The 14,627-nt window shown below is 55.0% G+C and overlaps 1 protein-coding gene across 1 annotated transcript; it reads left to right on the top strand.

Moving 5' to 3' along the window:
* The first annotated feature begins 10,625 nt into the window (after nucleotides 1-10,625).
* On the top strand, nucleotides 10,626-14,028 carry LOC119110173 (uncharacterized). Its single transcript, XM_037233909.1, has 5 exons — nucleotides 10,626-10,825; nucleotides 11,747-12,078; nucleotides 12,937-13,169; nucleotides 13,646-13,833; nucleotides 13,927-14,028. The coding sequence occupies exons 2-5, from the start codon at nucleotides 11,777-11,779 to the stop codon at nucleotides 14,026-14,028; spliced, it is 825 nt and encodes a 274-aa protein (XP_037089804.1). The 5' UTR covers nucleotides 10,626-10,825; nucleotides 11,747-11,776.
* Nucleotides 14,029-14,627: the final 599 nt, after the last annotated feature.

The following is a 14,627-nucleotide window of genomic DNA, read 5'->3' as shown; positions in this document are numbered from 1 at the left end:
TGCGCCCATACTCCACGCTGAACGATGGGCCCTTATCAGATACGCAGCACCCAAGAGGCGCCACCGGGTCCAAAGTGCACCTTTTTTCAATGTTACTCGTGCGTAGTATGAAAAGGCGCTGCGGATAGGCGAAAGCTGACGTCAGTTCACCTTGGACTCGATAAACTGCGCGTTCCACTGCGCGTGGCCGCTGGCGCAGCCACGCGAAGTGGAACTTGGTCACAGTGATGCGGAAGATTGGCGTCGGCGCGGAGGCAGACCGAAGCAAGAGTCCGCGGAACGGCTTCGCACCGTGTACAGGGTTTGTGGCCTGGTATGGGGCCACAGAACACTTTGGCGGTGAAATCTACGGCCTGTGATGCTTTTCACACGGACTCATTGATTGCATAGAGCGTATTACTAAAGCGCATTGTTTTCGGATGCTTGTTGTATTTCGCTGCCGGTGACGGCCATGTAGAGTTACCGATGACTGCCTGGCAAGCGCCTGTATTGCCTTAGGGTGAGATGCATGGCAAGATGATGAGACGCAAGTGGTGCTGGAAGTCCATGCGTGGAGGTTGAGTTATTGTGACTTGCTGGGGCGTGGGTCGTGGTCGTGGCCCGCTGTGAGGATACGCGCTTTTGCTCGGTTTTATTTTTGTTTTCGGTAAGGCGGCGCTTTGCGGGAATGGACCCGACGGTACAAGCAGCGGCGCACACATCAGCAATTGTTTGAAACGTGTTGTGACTACGAAAATGCGTCCTTCTGCCTTGTTTTAGCGTGCGCTGAAAACTATTCCAAACAATTCGAAAAAAAATGGACATTGGTGCTTCATGCTGCGCAAGTCCTCGAAGCCGGAGCTTCCAATCACAAAGCCAGTCGTGTCAGAACAGACGTGCGCATGGAAACGAGTTAATTCGCTGTGCATGGTCTCCCTTCACCCGCCCTGCTTCCTCCATGTTCGCCTCGCCCAGCACCCTCGTGACGCCCGTTTGTCCAGGACAATCCACGTGCACCAGCCACGAGTGGGTTCGGGTGACCCCCGGTGAAGCTGCGTATGAGTTCCGAGAACATACGATGCATAGTAAATAGGAGCGGGGCACGTACCCACTAGTGTAAGTCCCCGTGCGGGCGAAGTCTCATTACATAATGCATGAAGCGCCACCACTACCCAATGTCTTTCATATCGTGGCCCTGAAATGGTCATTACAGACCGAAATGGCTCTGATCCAAACCAAACCACACATGATCCTTTCGCTATGTCTGTCGTTTATCATCAAAATCTCGTCATACATCTGTTGAAATTCTGATAATTCACTGTCGCGATAAAACGGTGGCAAGCGATATATATATATATATATATATATATATATATATATATATATATATATACATGTATATGTTACATTATACCTTAATTAGATGACATATTTTATATACTCGTATGCTAATTACTTCAACCTGCTACACCGTGTCTCTTCGCCGTCGTCGCTGGGCCTTTACTGCGCTCCTTGGCCACTGAGACTACATGGCGTCGCCTGCTTCTCATCCCCAGCAAGGACGGGCACCGCGGGAAATGCAATGTCCGACATGCAGAGAAAGGGCTACCAAATTTTCTGTTGAGCTGCCATTGAAAACCAATGTACACATATGCGCTTCGAGGAACGAAATCATCTGACCGTACGGTGGTACCGCGGTTACGTACCAAGGTTCGTAGTGCTGAGTAGATCAGGCCGCACAAAATTGATATCCTTGAAGAAGAAAAAAAGTATAAAAAACAACTCAATCCTAGCCTCAACCACCAGTCTTGACGACCCTCCCCGCAGCTAACGCGGTCATGCCATTACCTATGCGTGTGCCAGGGCCTGCCGCCGTGAACTGGCCATGTGCATCTGGACAGCTTCGTGTTTGTCGCCGCTGATCCGGGTCCGTGAGACTTTTCAATAGCTCGGCGGGACAGCAGAGTTCTGGCAGCACGACAGCACCTCGTGTATGACGCGGATGTGGTGAGTGAGGTCCTCGTGTGGCTCATCAGTGCGTGCCATTGCGTACATTTATGAAATATTTGCGTCCCACGGCCCTCCCCATTTTTGATGTTTTGTCGAAAACAGTCAAGGGAGTGGCAGCAGACCATTCGGCAGCACAAATACCAACCAAAATGCATGACGTTTTCTTCAACGCCAATATATTATTGACAAGCAATTCATGACTGGCGTGACGTTATCGCTTCGCACCGACCTGACCCCGGATCGTAATAATTATACCTGGCTTATTGAACCTTACCCCACGAATCGCGTGGGTTTCGCAAATTGAGAAGCGCTTTGCTCGCACCAGGCACTATCAATGACGACTGCATTGACCTACATTGCGATGTCAGTGGCGAAGAGCTTCGGAGCGCCACGACGCCGGCGCGACACTCCAACCATGGGCAGAGTATTCCTGTCGCACAGTCCTATAAAAGGATTTTCTCGTGCACTACATGTCGCACAGAATGAACGGCAGCGCAGGCCAAGGAGATTACGAGTTCCGCACGACTGGACCTGGGAAATTGTCGGCACCATGGATACCGTTTTGAACACCTCAACATTAAGTCCTTCAAATGGCCATGCCTGTAATTGCAGCATTACACATCAAGCTCCCACAAAGCTCACAAACGTTGGCATGGCTGTCCCGGCTAAACAAAGGCATTGCCTCGCAGTGGCCGACGGTTTCGTACGTCACAGTGATGCGACGTTCGGCGGGCCGCTCATACGATACATCCCAGCGAAGAGAGGCAGCCTTTCACGAGGTCACGCCTCACGCTGCCCCGAACCTGTGCCATCCCACACCCTTCCGCGGCGGCACATGGTCCGAGGTAATTCGGAACGAGCCTGTGCCGTGCCCGGTAGGGCCAATTAGACAGGGCGCCAACGACACGGGGGCACACCGCGCAGGGTGACGGTGGAGTTGGTCGTATCCAACCAGTAGCTTACGGCACACTCCGAAGCGGGCGGCGGCGAGCCGCATCAGGAGCTGGTGATGCACCACATCAGAAGTCAGCGGTGCACCGCATCAGGGGCCAGTAACGCGCCGCGTCAAGAGCCTAGGGCGCGTCTCATTCGGAACCGGCGGCGTGCCACACCAGGAGCCAGCGATGTACCGTATCAGGAGCCGGCGGCGCGCCGCATCAGGGACTGGTGATGTGCGAAATCAGTAGCCAGCGGCGCATCGCATCAGGAGCTGGCGATATGCCACACAAGGAGCCAGCGATGTACCGCATCAGGAGCCGGCAGCGTGCCCCATCAGGGACTGATGATGTGCCACATCAGTAACAGGCGGCGCATCGCACCAGGGGTCGGCGGTGGGCTACATCCGAAGTCGGCGATGCGCCGCATATCAGGAGCCGGCAATGCGTCGCATAAGCTCCTGCACGACGACCTTGTCAGCCGGCTGGTAGCGCTCCAGAAAGCCGGGCGCGATGTCCACCAGCTGCCGGTTTGTGACGTCGCTGGCGCCGTGCAGCTGCCGCTCCCAGCGGCACGCCACCATGTCGACCAGGCTCTCCTGCAGGGCAGCGCCGCTCATCCGTCCGTCGCCGGTACGGCCGAGCAGGAAGTACTGGGGGTGGTGCTCCTCGGTGCAATAGTGGTAGCCCAGCGCCTCCCACCAGGCCGGGCCCTCACGGCCGTGCACCCAGCGCAGCGTGTAGCCGAGCGCCTCTGCCAGTCCGTACTTACTGAGGTCGTGCGCTTCAGCCTGCTCCCGGGTCACGAGCTCGAGCCAACCCGAGAGTCGGTCGTACGCGCGAGTCACGAACGCGCGGTGAGAGTCGGCCTGCGCGTAGTGTGTCCGCATGTCGAAGTCGTCCATCAACACTGTGTAGAACAGGGAGTCCGCATCGCGGTTCTCCAGTGCAGCCTCCGCCGCGCGCCGCTGCTCCTGCGTCCACAGCGAGTCCACCACATGCACAACTGCGTCCACATAGTCGCCAGAGACGTCTAGCCGCTCGTGGACAGTTTGCTGAAGCCTTCCCCACCTCCCCCCCACCGGAGTCCGCGCCATACTAGTCGGCCGGGGCTGCAAACACGACGCACCAGGCCAAGGTCGGTCGCTGCCTATTGCGCATGCGCCAATCTTCGATCGCGTCATACCTGGTTCGTCCGACGGTCGCGGCCTGCTCGCGGGCGCCGCGCAGGGCATTGTGGCAGGCGGAGCCACCGACGGGTGCTCTACACCACCCTGCCAGCCGTTTCGTAAATGTCGGTACAATCGCGGGTATTTTTGCATCCGCCGACTGGGGTGTATTTCATGGCCGCAGGCACGCAAGTGAGAGGAGCCGAGATAATGTCCGTGAGCAAAGCATCCGCCGGAGGTTCGCCGGACGCATCCGGTGCGTGGGGTGCAATCGTTGAATCGGCCGGATTTAAGCCCGCAACTCTGCAAGTTTCTGGCTGTTGTATCGGAGGGCGCGCCGAAAAGCTCCGTTTGAAGGCCGGAACGAAGATGGCTGCGGCGTGCCATCTTCGTACGAATGATGCCTTTCTTTTTATGTGGAGTTTCTCCTCGCTGGCAAGATAATCTCCAGAGATCCTTGTCGATATGCAAGCATCTTGGGACTTCCTTCTTCTGCAGACTGCGGCAGTCTACCTGGATATCTTACAGGGGCCGAGCCGAGAGATTTTGTGTTCTAGCTTTACGTTGCTGAAAGAGCAGAAGATGACACCATGAAGCGGGGTTTCGTATCAGTAACGCATCTTAGGTATAACTCGTATTATACAACGCCTCGGAACAGATGCCTTGAATCTATAAAAAAATCTCCAAATGCGCGGGGCATGGCAATATGGGATGGATAAAAAAGTTGGCGCGTTTATACCGCTTCCCTGCCCGGTCTGCGCTTGACAAAGTATGTTTTATCTTTGATTGTGCAGGTGAATCCGCCAATCATTCTTCGGATGCCACTGACTACACATGCCCGCATCTTCACGTCACGCTGAGCCGCACCAGCACACGAGCGTCCAGAATGTGACCCTTCGCAAGCCCTCTGGCAGAGGCCTATCCAGCCGCCGCCGTTGGCTGGGCGTCATGCGCGCGAAGAGGTGGTCAGCTCCTTTTTTCATGCAGGCATCGGATCGTGCACGCTATATACAACTCGTTGATCCAATGGGATGTTACACATTTGTGTGTGGTTTTGAACTGGGTAAACAATTTCAAGATCATTCATTACGGTTCACGGCCCTGCTGTTTTCAAGGCTTAAATGGGGTGTTCCATGTTTGTGTAGGGTTTCGAACTGAAAAAGTCATCTTGAAGATCATTCGGTCAGACGGTCGGTCACAGCTTTGCTCTCTTAAGACCAAAAAGGTCCAAGACAAAAGACCCAAGTTCTTAACTATGTCTGACTGGAAAGATTATGGTTGGCAAGTTCTAAGACAGGGATGTGTTCTGCTGGACATCTTTGAGCCTGGACGAGCGATCAATATAGAGCAGTCCATTTTATCGTTTCGGAACCCCGACAAGGCTATTGCGAATATGTGTCCAGGACGTGCGTTTACAAAAATGTAACGTATCCACGATCGATAAGAGAAGAGTTTGTTTGAACGTCCTCTGAACCACGGTGTGAGCTTCTTCTTCCGCTTCTCTTGGTCGGCCAAGGCTCGACTCCCAGCTGAGGCTATGGCACCTGGGTGCACATATGACCACCGTTGGCGCCCCACGAGTCGCGCAAGCGCCCCAAATGCGCAATTGTGCAGTTACATGTGTTGTAGATCGTTTTGTGAAGACTATTCCTTCGTTTTGGCGAGCGTCAATCCGGCAGACGCTCCCGTCAAAACATGTTTTCCATACACTGGAACAGGTCTGGCACCACCGCTGTACCAGCCCATGTTCGCACCGGTAGACAAATTCTATTTTTGTCCTGTGGTTGTATAGCTCATAAATGTTTCACATAAGCGTCGCCTGCATGTTTTGCATGCGGTGCCCCATTGATGCTTAATAATTTTAACCTTCCCGCACCTAGATGAATCCGCCGCACACACAGCCTTAACGAGATGGGGCCAAGCAGAAATCGTTATGTCTTAGGTGCATGCGTAGAAACATGTCGCATCTCTTCTGGTTGATACAAGAGATTCATCTCTGCCAGCCGTTTGCCCTCCACGGTACAGTGCTGTAGTTTCGCTTTAAGCATGGCTTGCTAGCGTTCCTGGACATGTGGCACATCTACGCCGTGCAGAAATAATGGAAATAACATCCCAGTGTGCACCTGTCGATCCTTGTGGAAAAGTCTTACGTATGATTATGGCAACGCCAGTCTTACCGCTTACGGTGCTGCAAGCGAAAAACGGAACAGACCAAAACAAAAACCCAGACCAAATTGCACAAGTAACAGCATTCCCGTTCTGATGTGTCTATTGGCGTTTGTTGGAAATCACTTTTTCGGTAGGCCCTATTTATTTCAAACTTAGTGGTGGCGCTACCATCAAACGATAGCGAATAGTGCGCTTGAGTACGGTGGACCAGTCCCCATCTCATTGACTCACGTGGCGTCCTTGAAGCATTTGTCACATAGCTCTCACCATGACCGTGTGCGTAGTCAGCGAAAAAGCCCGGCCCAGCCTTCCGTTGACTACCCACATTTTCGAAGAAACCGTGACGCGCACGTCACCGGCGCCGCGTCCGTGGACGCGGAATCGTGCTGCGTTGGCGTCCGCGGTCGGGTGTCAGGTTAGGGTCCAGCGTGAGTCGCTAGGTGGCAGTATGAGTTAGCCGGGGACGCTCGAAGCCGGGGCTTCACCGCGATGACTCACCGGCCCGCCTCAAGGCCGGCGGGCACTGCCGGGTTGCAGGGAACCGCGAGTCACCGGTGGACGCCCACATCAGCATGAAAAAGCACCCGTACCTTAGAATTGTCGTCCCGTTTCGTGTTTCTATTCAAGCCCGCCGTCGAACCTTGATGATCTTTTCAAATATCTCTGCGCCCCTCTGCAGTGGCGGCGGAGCAGCGCTCACAGGAGGCAGGCATGGTGGACAAGAGTATGCTTTTGTCCCTCCCCAATTTCTGGGTGGTCCCTTCTTCCCAATTAAAGGCATTTCAACTGCCCTGAGGTTACGAAAATTAACACCAAGAATGTCTTCATACCTGAGCTAGAAATTGATAAATCGGGTTCAGAACACCCCTTTCCACCATCAAGAGGCCTGTTTTCTATACCGTAAGGTCACCTTTATGAATAAGATAGCTCATGCTCTAGATCAGAAGGCACAGACATTCTGTGCATTGGACATTCTGTACTTTGGACATTCTGTACCTTTGGACATTGTGTACATCGGACGATATGAACGCATCCCGCTCGGGGAGGCCCCCGTTATAAACTAGGAGGCCCTGTTCTGGGTTCCAACGCACCCTCGGTATTCGGGAGGCCCTCTTTCTGGAACAGGAGGCTCCTTTTATGCCTTGGATGATTGCGGTTCCGAATGGAATGGATGCTCTATTTTGTGATTTTGAAGCCCCTTGGCGAGATTTGGAGGCTCCTTCGTGAATCAGAAGCATAGGAAGCAGGAGGCCCGCATGGTAGGCGGCCTCCTTGAAAATCTAGCCAGCCGAACACAAAATCCGTAGTGTTGCCCCTTCCCTTCTGTGCCATTGACGTCTGAAGAGACCATTTAGTTTCTCACTTCACCTGTTGCGGAAATGAAGAAGATGAAAGGTGAATGGATGAAGGAATGCTTCCATCTCGCCAAATCCAAAATATTTTAGATATCCGAGCCACTGTAAAGTTCATGTGATTTCAAGCATTGACAAAAACACTGACATGACGAAACTACTACTTCCGAGTACTCATCCACGTTGAAGGGTCGATGCTAATGCAGAAACTTTGAGGAATTGTAGCAATGCAAAAAGGCAACTTCCGTAAGATACCCCATAAATTGGCAGATGATGGCGGAACAGCTCTGGTATTTAACCTCGAGCGAGTTTTAACTGAGCGATTTCTTTCTCATTTAGGTCAAAAATTCCAGATGCTTACTGACTAATCCATATGGGCTGAGCCTAAGACGGCATATGTACAGTATGCACCAACATGTATGTTTGCGACTTTTATCAGATATTGTGTCAAAACGTGGTCCCATGGGGGAGGGGGTGGGGGTGGGGGCAAAGACTTAACAAAGGGCCAGGGTGGTAAGACGACGCAGCTGCGCCAGGGTGGTTAGATTAAAAGCTCGAGTCGCTTCGGTGCCCGCTCTTTGATCCTGACTGGGAAGAACTGCCGCCGGGGTCAGTGGCCGCCCAAGGTCAGCAGGGCGGACCAAGCCAAGCGTTACGACGCAGTGAACTCCTGCCACAAAGTTCTGTCGTTTGGTTGGAATTTTACGATCGAATAGTCGGGCGGCCAGGGTTTACATAGCAAGGCGTTGCTTAGCATGGGGTCACACCTCAGGAATCCATCCAATTCAGCCACATTTTGTATGTTCGATTTAGATATTTAAAATTACCCGAATGACTTGCATCGGTGGCGTTGACCCCATACTACCTATATGTTACCTGCAACTCCTTGTACTCTACACCGGGAATTCAGTAGTGTGATTCCAGCTTAACGAATGATTTTGCCTTCGATCATTTATCCACACGAGACCAATAGAGGGAAGTTGTTTATGTCGTGCGAGGCTACGGGACAGCTGCCCCGTGCCAGGTTGGCGCTGATGACCAGCCAGAAGACCGCAAGGAAAGCAGTTCGTTTTTCCGGGACTCTAACCCAGCGCCACGGGATCCAGATGAGCCGCCGTCTTTCCTGGGCTCGGAGTCGGCCATAGCGGCATGTAGTTAAAACATTCGCTGAGGCGATCCGGGCTAATTATTGCAGACCTTGATTGCATTTAGATCAAACATCCCCACGGCTGCATTACGACACTATTCTCTCAAAAGATCTCATAAGGGTCGAGAAAAACAACAACAAAATGCCTGATATAGTAGCCTGCTAGCGCTTACCAACCGTCAGGGCTCACAAGGTACGATTAAAACGCGTTCACGCATGTCGAAAGCGCCTGCCGACTCCTGTCAGTTGTCACAGGGACATATGGCCACATCACCTTAAGTCATCGTCTTCTGGCGTTTACAATGCACGTGAAGAAACATTTTACGGACGTCGCCAGGACGCTTTAAAAACTAGTCTTCCGAGCAGGCACACCCGTAAATGTTCAGCAACACCCACGAACAAGTTTCGCTTCCAGTCGGACATGGGTAAACCCGAAGAGGCAGCGCTACACTGTGACGTCGGTGGCATTCATTACAACACTGCTGCTGCCCAAACACCGAAATTTGCTTATCGAGCTGCCTGGGGGCGCACTCACGCGGGATCTGGTCAGGCTTGATCATAAAGGCGCGTGCCTGATAAAAATCAAGCGTCACCAGGTGCGACAGACGCTTCTGACGCATCGTCGCATGTACGCGGGTTTTCACCGGCCACAGGGCGGAGAAAAAACGCTCTGCTGAAACTGCCGACACTGGTGTGGTCATTACGAGGCGACGCAGACACACCTCTTCACTCAGCATTCCTCTGGCGACCCTACCCTTTGACGCGGGCACCAGACACAGATCGGCCGCAGTCTTCATGTCTGGCGTCATGAGACCGGCGTTGCGAAGCCCTTTCAGCTGCGCCGAGAGCAGCTCTGGGTCGACATCGGGTGCGACAGACCTCCGTTTCGCAGCCAGCAGCTCCAGAGACCAGTGACTCTCGAAGTTCGTCTGTTGCTTTAACCTGATCTTTGGTGAGGATGTCTCTCAGCTTCTGCAGTGACATCCTCCGTTCAGCAAAGACGTCCCAGCCCAGGCTGACCGAAAGCGACGCTGCAACTCGACAGTTATAAGGTCCAACGCCTCTTAGTAATGGCGACGGAGGGAGGTCCGGCCTTAAAACTCGGTGTCACGCACAGCATTTGCGCACTACTACAAAAGTTTCGGTAGCCCGGTCAGTTTTGGGGCCGACGGAGGGTCGGCATGAGTCTATGTCTGTGACGTTCTCCTGGACTCTGTTGAAGAGGTCTGTGAAGGTTTTCTCCTCTCGCATGTCTTGCATAACCTTGATGAGTGCCTGCGTACCGAGAAACTCTGTGTCAAAGTGACATGAGTGTTTTATTGTCTTAAAATGGGTCATTTCCAGCCTGAGATGGGACCCCTCACGGAAGCGAGATAATTGCCCTTTGAGCTTAAGATGGGCCCTTTTCGGACCAGATATGGCCTTCTACGCTCGCTTTGGTAACAGCATAAGCGAGCACTACAATACATACCCAAGAGCCCCTTCTACGCACATGCTACATTCATAGCCAAGGGCCCGTTCTGGGCCACCTGATATTATGGGGGAGAAAAAGAGATGGGGTGAGTTTGCTTCCGCTGCCCCCCCCCCGATACGCCACCAACGGTAGACGTACGGTAGGCCCATCCCTTGCCGTCCCGTCCCACCTCTTCTTAGCTAGCATGTCCCGTCTGGATGCGTCCCAAATGCCTCCAACGGCACAGTCGTTTTTCCTGCAGTCATGGCGATGCTCCCAACGCCTCTGACAATGACTCCCAGTGACGTCACGTTAGAAGTGTAACACATCAGAGACTCGTCTCCAGAGCTAGACGGCAATGCCAAGTCGCGCCAGTTTTGTCAAGGTTTCATGAACTCGGCCCGGGTTTTGCCGATTTTGCCCAATGTTGGCCCAACGCGTTCTGGGTTCTGGTCGTAGCGGGCATGTTATGTAGTTACATTAACTATTCATATTTACGATTTGGGCGAGATATTTGGCAGGTTTTGATCTGAAGGGTGGAGGACGTCTGGTTTTGATCTTGATTCTGAACGAGTTGGTTTTAAGTTTTGGGTAATTGTATTCCGGGGGAGGTAAGCAAAGGTTTAGCAGTTATTTTCACCTAAGTAAGCAATTTGGGTACAATTAAAGCATGCATTACGATTATGGTTGTCTATTAGTACCAGGCATGGAAGTTACCAGCCTATCACCTGCAGCTTTGTTGAAGCCTTCACTTTTTGTGTACAAAGTTGTAAGAACTGTTCCCGGCACATGTCTACAAGAAATCAATCAACTGCTCTGGATGCTGAACTGGCATCAATACACTGAACCCATCCTATGTGTGAGCCAATCTCAGGGCAGGCAAAAGTTGACTCAATCTGTGCCTATAATCTCCAAAACTCATCCGTGCAAATGTTTTTGGATTTCAGATCTTAAAACAATCATTGTGTATGCCTTGTGGATGATCATGTCAGGGTAATGCTGCTTTAAATTATGAACCATTGCAACATTCCGTATCCTTGTGTGTGATGTTGGCCCTCTGCTCAAATATGAGAGACGACAGTGCTCTAAAAGCATGATGCTTGCATTTATGGACTACATGTGCTAACATTCATGTGATAATGTCTACATAGACACAGGGTTAGGTTGTAATTTTTTCATGATTCTGAATAACTGAGGACTGTATAGTTCAGTGTTAAGTATGGGCAGAGCCTTCCCAGTATGTGGAAAGTACAACAGAGTAGAGCGCAAAACTGTTTTGATCGTTTGGGAGTTGAAAACAGCAGTATTAAGTGGTCACTGTATGCAGATTAAAAGCCAGATTTCTGTTTCAAAGTATGGTTAACAGTGTAAGTGAGGTGATTTGCACAGGCAATTAAAATTTGCTTACACTGGAAAAGAAGCTGGTGACATGGTTTGGATGTGGTCCCCAGTATTACTGTTTTGGGTGCTGTCCCAAGTATTAATGTTATCATGCCCATCTCCTAAGGCCAGACATCTGCTGTGTTGACCAGGTTTTCAGTGTGACCTATACACCCGACAAGATGTGGCCCTCCCCGGCCCTGGACTCCCAGTCGTCGGTGTCCAGCGACGACGAGCAGATGAACAGCAGCTCGTGGGAGCCGTCTGGCAGCGAGCCGGAGCCAGAGCCGGAGTCAGAGTCCGAGGCGGTGCCGGTGCCAAAGCCGAAGTCGGTCCAGATCCGGCCGCTATTCACAGCCGAGGAGGAGCGCGACATGGTGACGTGGCTGACGCGGTGCGCCGCCCAAGGCTTGGCTATCAGCCGGGCGCAGTTCATCGAGGAGGTGCAGCGTATCGTGCTGCTGGAGCAGCGCGGCGTGCAGAGGTCAGTGGGCGACGGACCAACTAGGCAACTCTGCAGCAAGCCGGCGCTTTCCGCCATTGGAGTGCGTACCGTCTTAAAACACACTGTTGCCTGCTAGGATGACTGCTGTTCGCGGCCAAACCTTTCTCAGCACCAGATGTACCAAATATGTGGCGGAAATCATGGGCCTTCAACTGTCACCAAATAAGCAATGACTCGGGCAGTCATGCTGCCTTCGCGCTGGATCGTTCGTTTCTTCGAATGTTTTCACCCTGGTCTGTGTTACATTGAATCGTTTCGCGCCGTCCGATTCGATGCGCCGTTCACTGTGCGACCTCCCGCGGGCATCCGTCAACGGTTCGAGAGGTGTGGGCGGCACGCGCCCGTCACCCCGCACGCCCCTGTCGACCCGACCCGACCCGACCCGACCCGACCCGACCCGACCCGCCCGACCCGACCCGCCTCGACCCGCCTCGACCCGCCTCGCCCCGCCTTCGAACCAGCCCGCCTCGACCCAACCCGACCCAACCCAACCCACCGCCCGAACCCAACCCGACCCGACCCGACCCGACCCGACCCGACCCGACCTGACCCGACCCAGCCCGCCTCTACCCAACCCGCCTCGACCCAACCCGACCCAACCCAACCCAACCCGACCCGACCGACCGACCCGACCCGACCCGACCCGACCCGACCCGACCCGACCCGACCCGACCTGACCCGACCCAGCCCGCCTCTACCCAACCCGCCTCGACCCAACCCGACCCAACCCAACCCAACCCGACCCGACCCGACCCGACCCGACCCGACCCGACCCGACCCGACCCGACCCGACCCGACCCGACCCGACCCGACCGGGCCATATCGCCTCGCCGGCAGCGAGAAGGGCGTGTCCGACTGGTTGGCGGCGTTCGAGTCGCGGTTCTCTGACGAGCTGCGCGCCTGCCGTCACGGGCCTCTGCTGACGGCCGGCGCGGCGCCAGTCCGCTCGCCGACGGCCTGGTACCGCTCGGTGAGCGCCGCGCTCGCCGCCCACCACCCGACCGTGGACTTCGCCGACCCGGAGCGCGTGTTCTGCCTGGGCGAGGTGAACCTGCGCCTGGACGTGGCCAGCGGGGCCGTGCTGGAGCTGCGGCCGGCCGGCGCGCCGTCGCCGCCGCCGGCCGGCCGCTCCGCTGACGCCCCCGATAACGTGGCGTGCGTGCTGGTGGTGTCGGCGGGCGGTGAGCAGGCGCCGCCCATGCTGGTCACGCCGGCCGGCGGTCTGGTGCGCGACGACATGAGCGGCGACGACTGCTTCCGACAGACGACAGCCGACGGTGAGTGGCGCCTGCGCTGGGACTGGGACCGCCTGGTACACCCGGCCAGCGCCCCCCCCCCCCCCCCCCACACACACACTCTCAAATTTGGACACAGCGGGAGCGGGCCAGATCGCCGCCGAGATCTGTGCGCCTGATATTTGGTATGGTCACGCGCGCGCTTGATGAATGCAATGACGTGGGAGTCGGTGCTCGGCGACAGCCTCGGCGCCGCCCTCAATCGTCGCCACGTGGCTCTCACGTGACGGGGCGCGCCGGCGCGTCGGCAGGCCGCGTCACGTCCTCGGCGCTGATGACGTACCTGGTCAAGTCGCTGGAGCCGTACCTGGCGTCGCGGGCCGTGGCGCGGCCCGTGCTGCTGTACGTGGACGGGCTGCGCCACCGCTGCGGCATGACGCTCTCCCAGTTCTGCGACGACGAGCAGATCGTGCTGGTGGGCCTGCCGCCGGCCGGCCAGGCGCGCAGCCCGGTGGGCGCCGCCATCGCCAGCCTGCTGGCGGCCAACTTCGAGCGGCTGGTGGCCGAGGCGCGGCTGGGCCGCCGCCGCGAGCCGACCGGCTGCTCCTCGGTCTCGCTCAGCCGCCTCGTGTCCGGCATCAGGCAGGCCACGCGCCGCGCCTGCAAGGAGACGATCGCACAGGCGTTCACGTGAGTGGGGCCCGCTGTCTCAGAGGTACGGGGTTCGATTCCCCGCGGCGCCCGCCCTTCCTGCCAGGGTGAGAGGCAGGCGACGCCATATAGCCTCAGCAGCTGAGTGCGTCGTAAAGCCCCCCCCCCCCCCCTCCCCCACACACACAGATGATGTGGGCGTGCAACGTCTGAGCAGACATGGGCCCCGATCCCCGTGGGCGATACAGCCTCATGAGGTCTTCGTTGGCTAGACTGCTGATGCGACGGTCCGTTTCGGGGATGAAGGCTCAAGCTACTCTTCTGCTTGTGTATCCGTTGTTGGTGTTTCATTTCCCGCTGAAGGGACGCGCGCCTTGAATGTGACATGTCCCTTTTTCAAGGTCAGTGATCTTCGTGTTGGTTGGAAAGTCCTGAAACTGAAAGTCTGGCCGTTTACGTATTTCCTCAAGTCCCGCCATTTGATCGAAGTTCATCTGTCTTCATCTGTATTAGTGGAGCCGGGTGTGCTCATTTTTTTAGTTGTCGCTAGTACCCCATCTCTGCTACCCAGTCTGTGATTCTCTGCAACGAGCATTCACATATATCGAAGGCCCATGCTCTCCGCGAGTAAAGATCGCTGCC

The sequence above is a fragment of the Pollicipes pollicipes genome, unplaced genomic scaffold (genome assembly GCF_011947565.3).
Source record: "Pollicipes pollicipes isolate AB1234 unplaced genomic scaffold, Ppol_2.1 Scaffold_7231;HRSCAF=8579_pilon_pilon_pilon, whole genome shotgun sequence".
Taxonomy (NCBI): Eukaryota; Metazoa; Arthropoda; class Thecostraca; order Pollicipedomorpha; family Pollicipedidae; genus Pollicipes; species Pollicipes pollicipes.
Note: the sequence above shows the minus strand (reverse complement) of the source record. Positions and strands in the feature narration are given on the sequence as shown.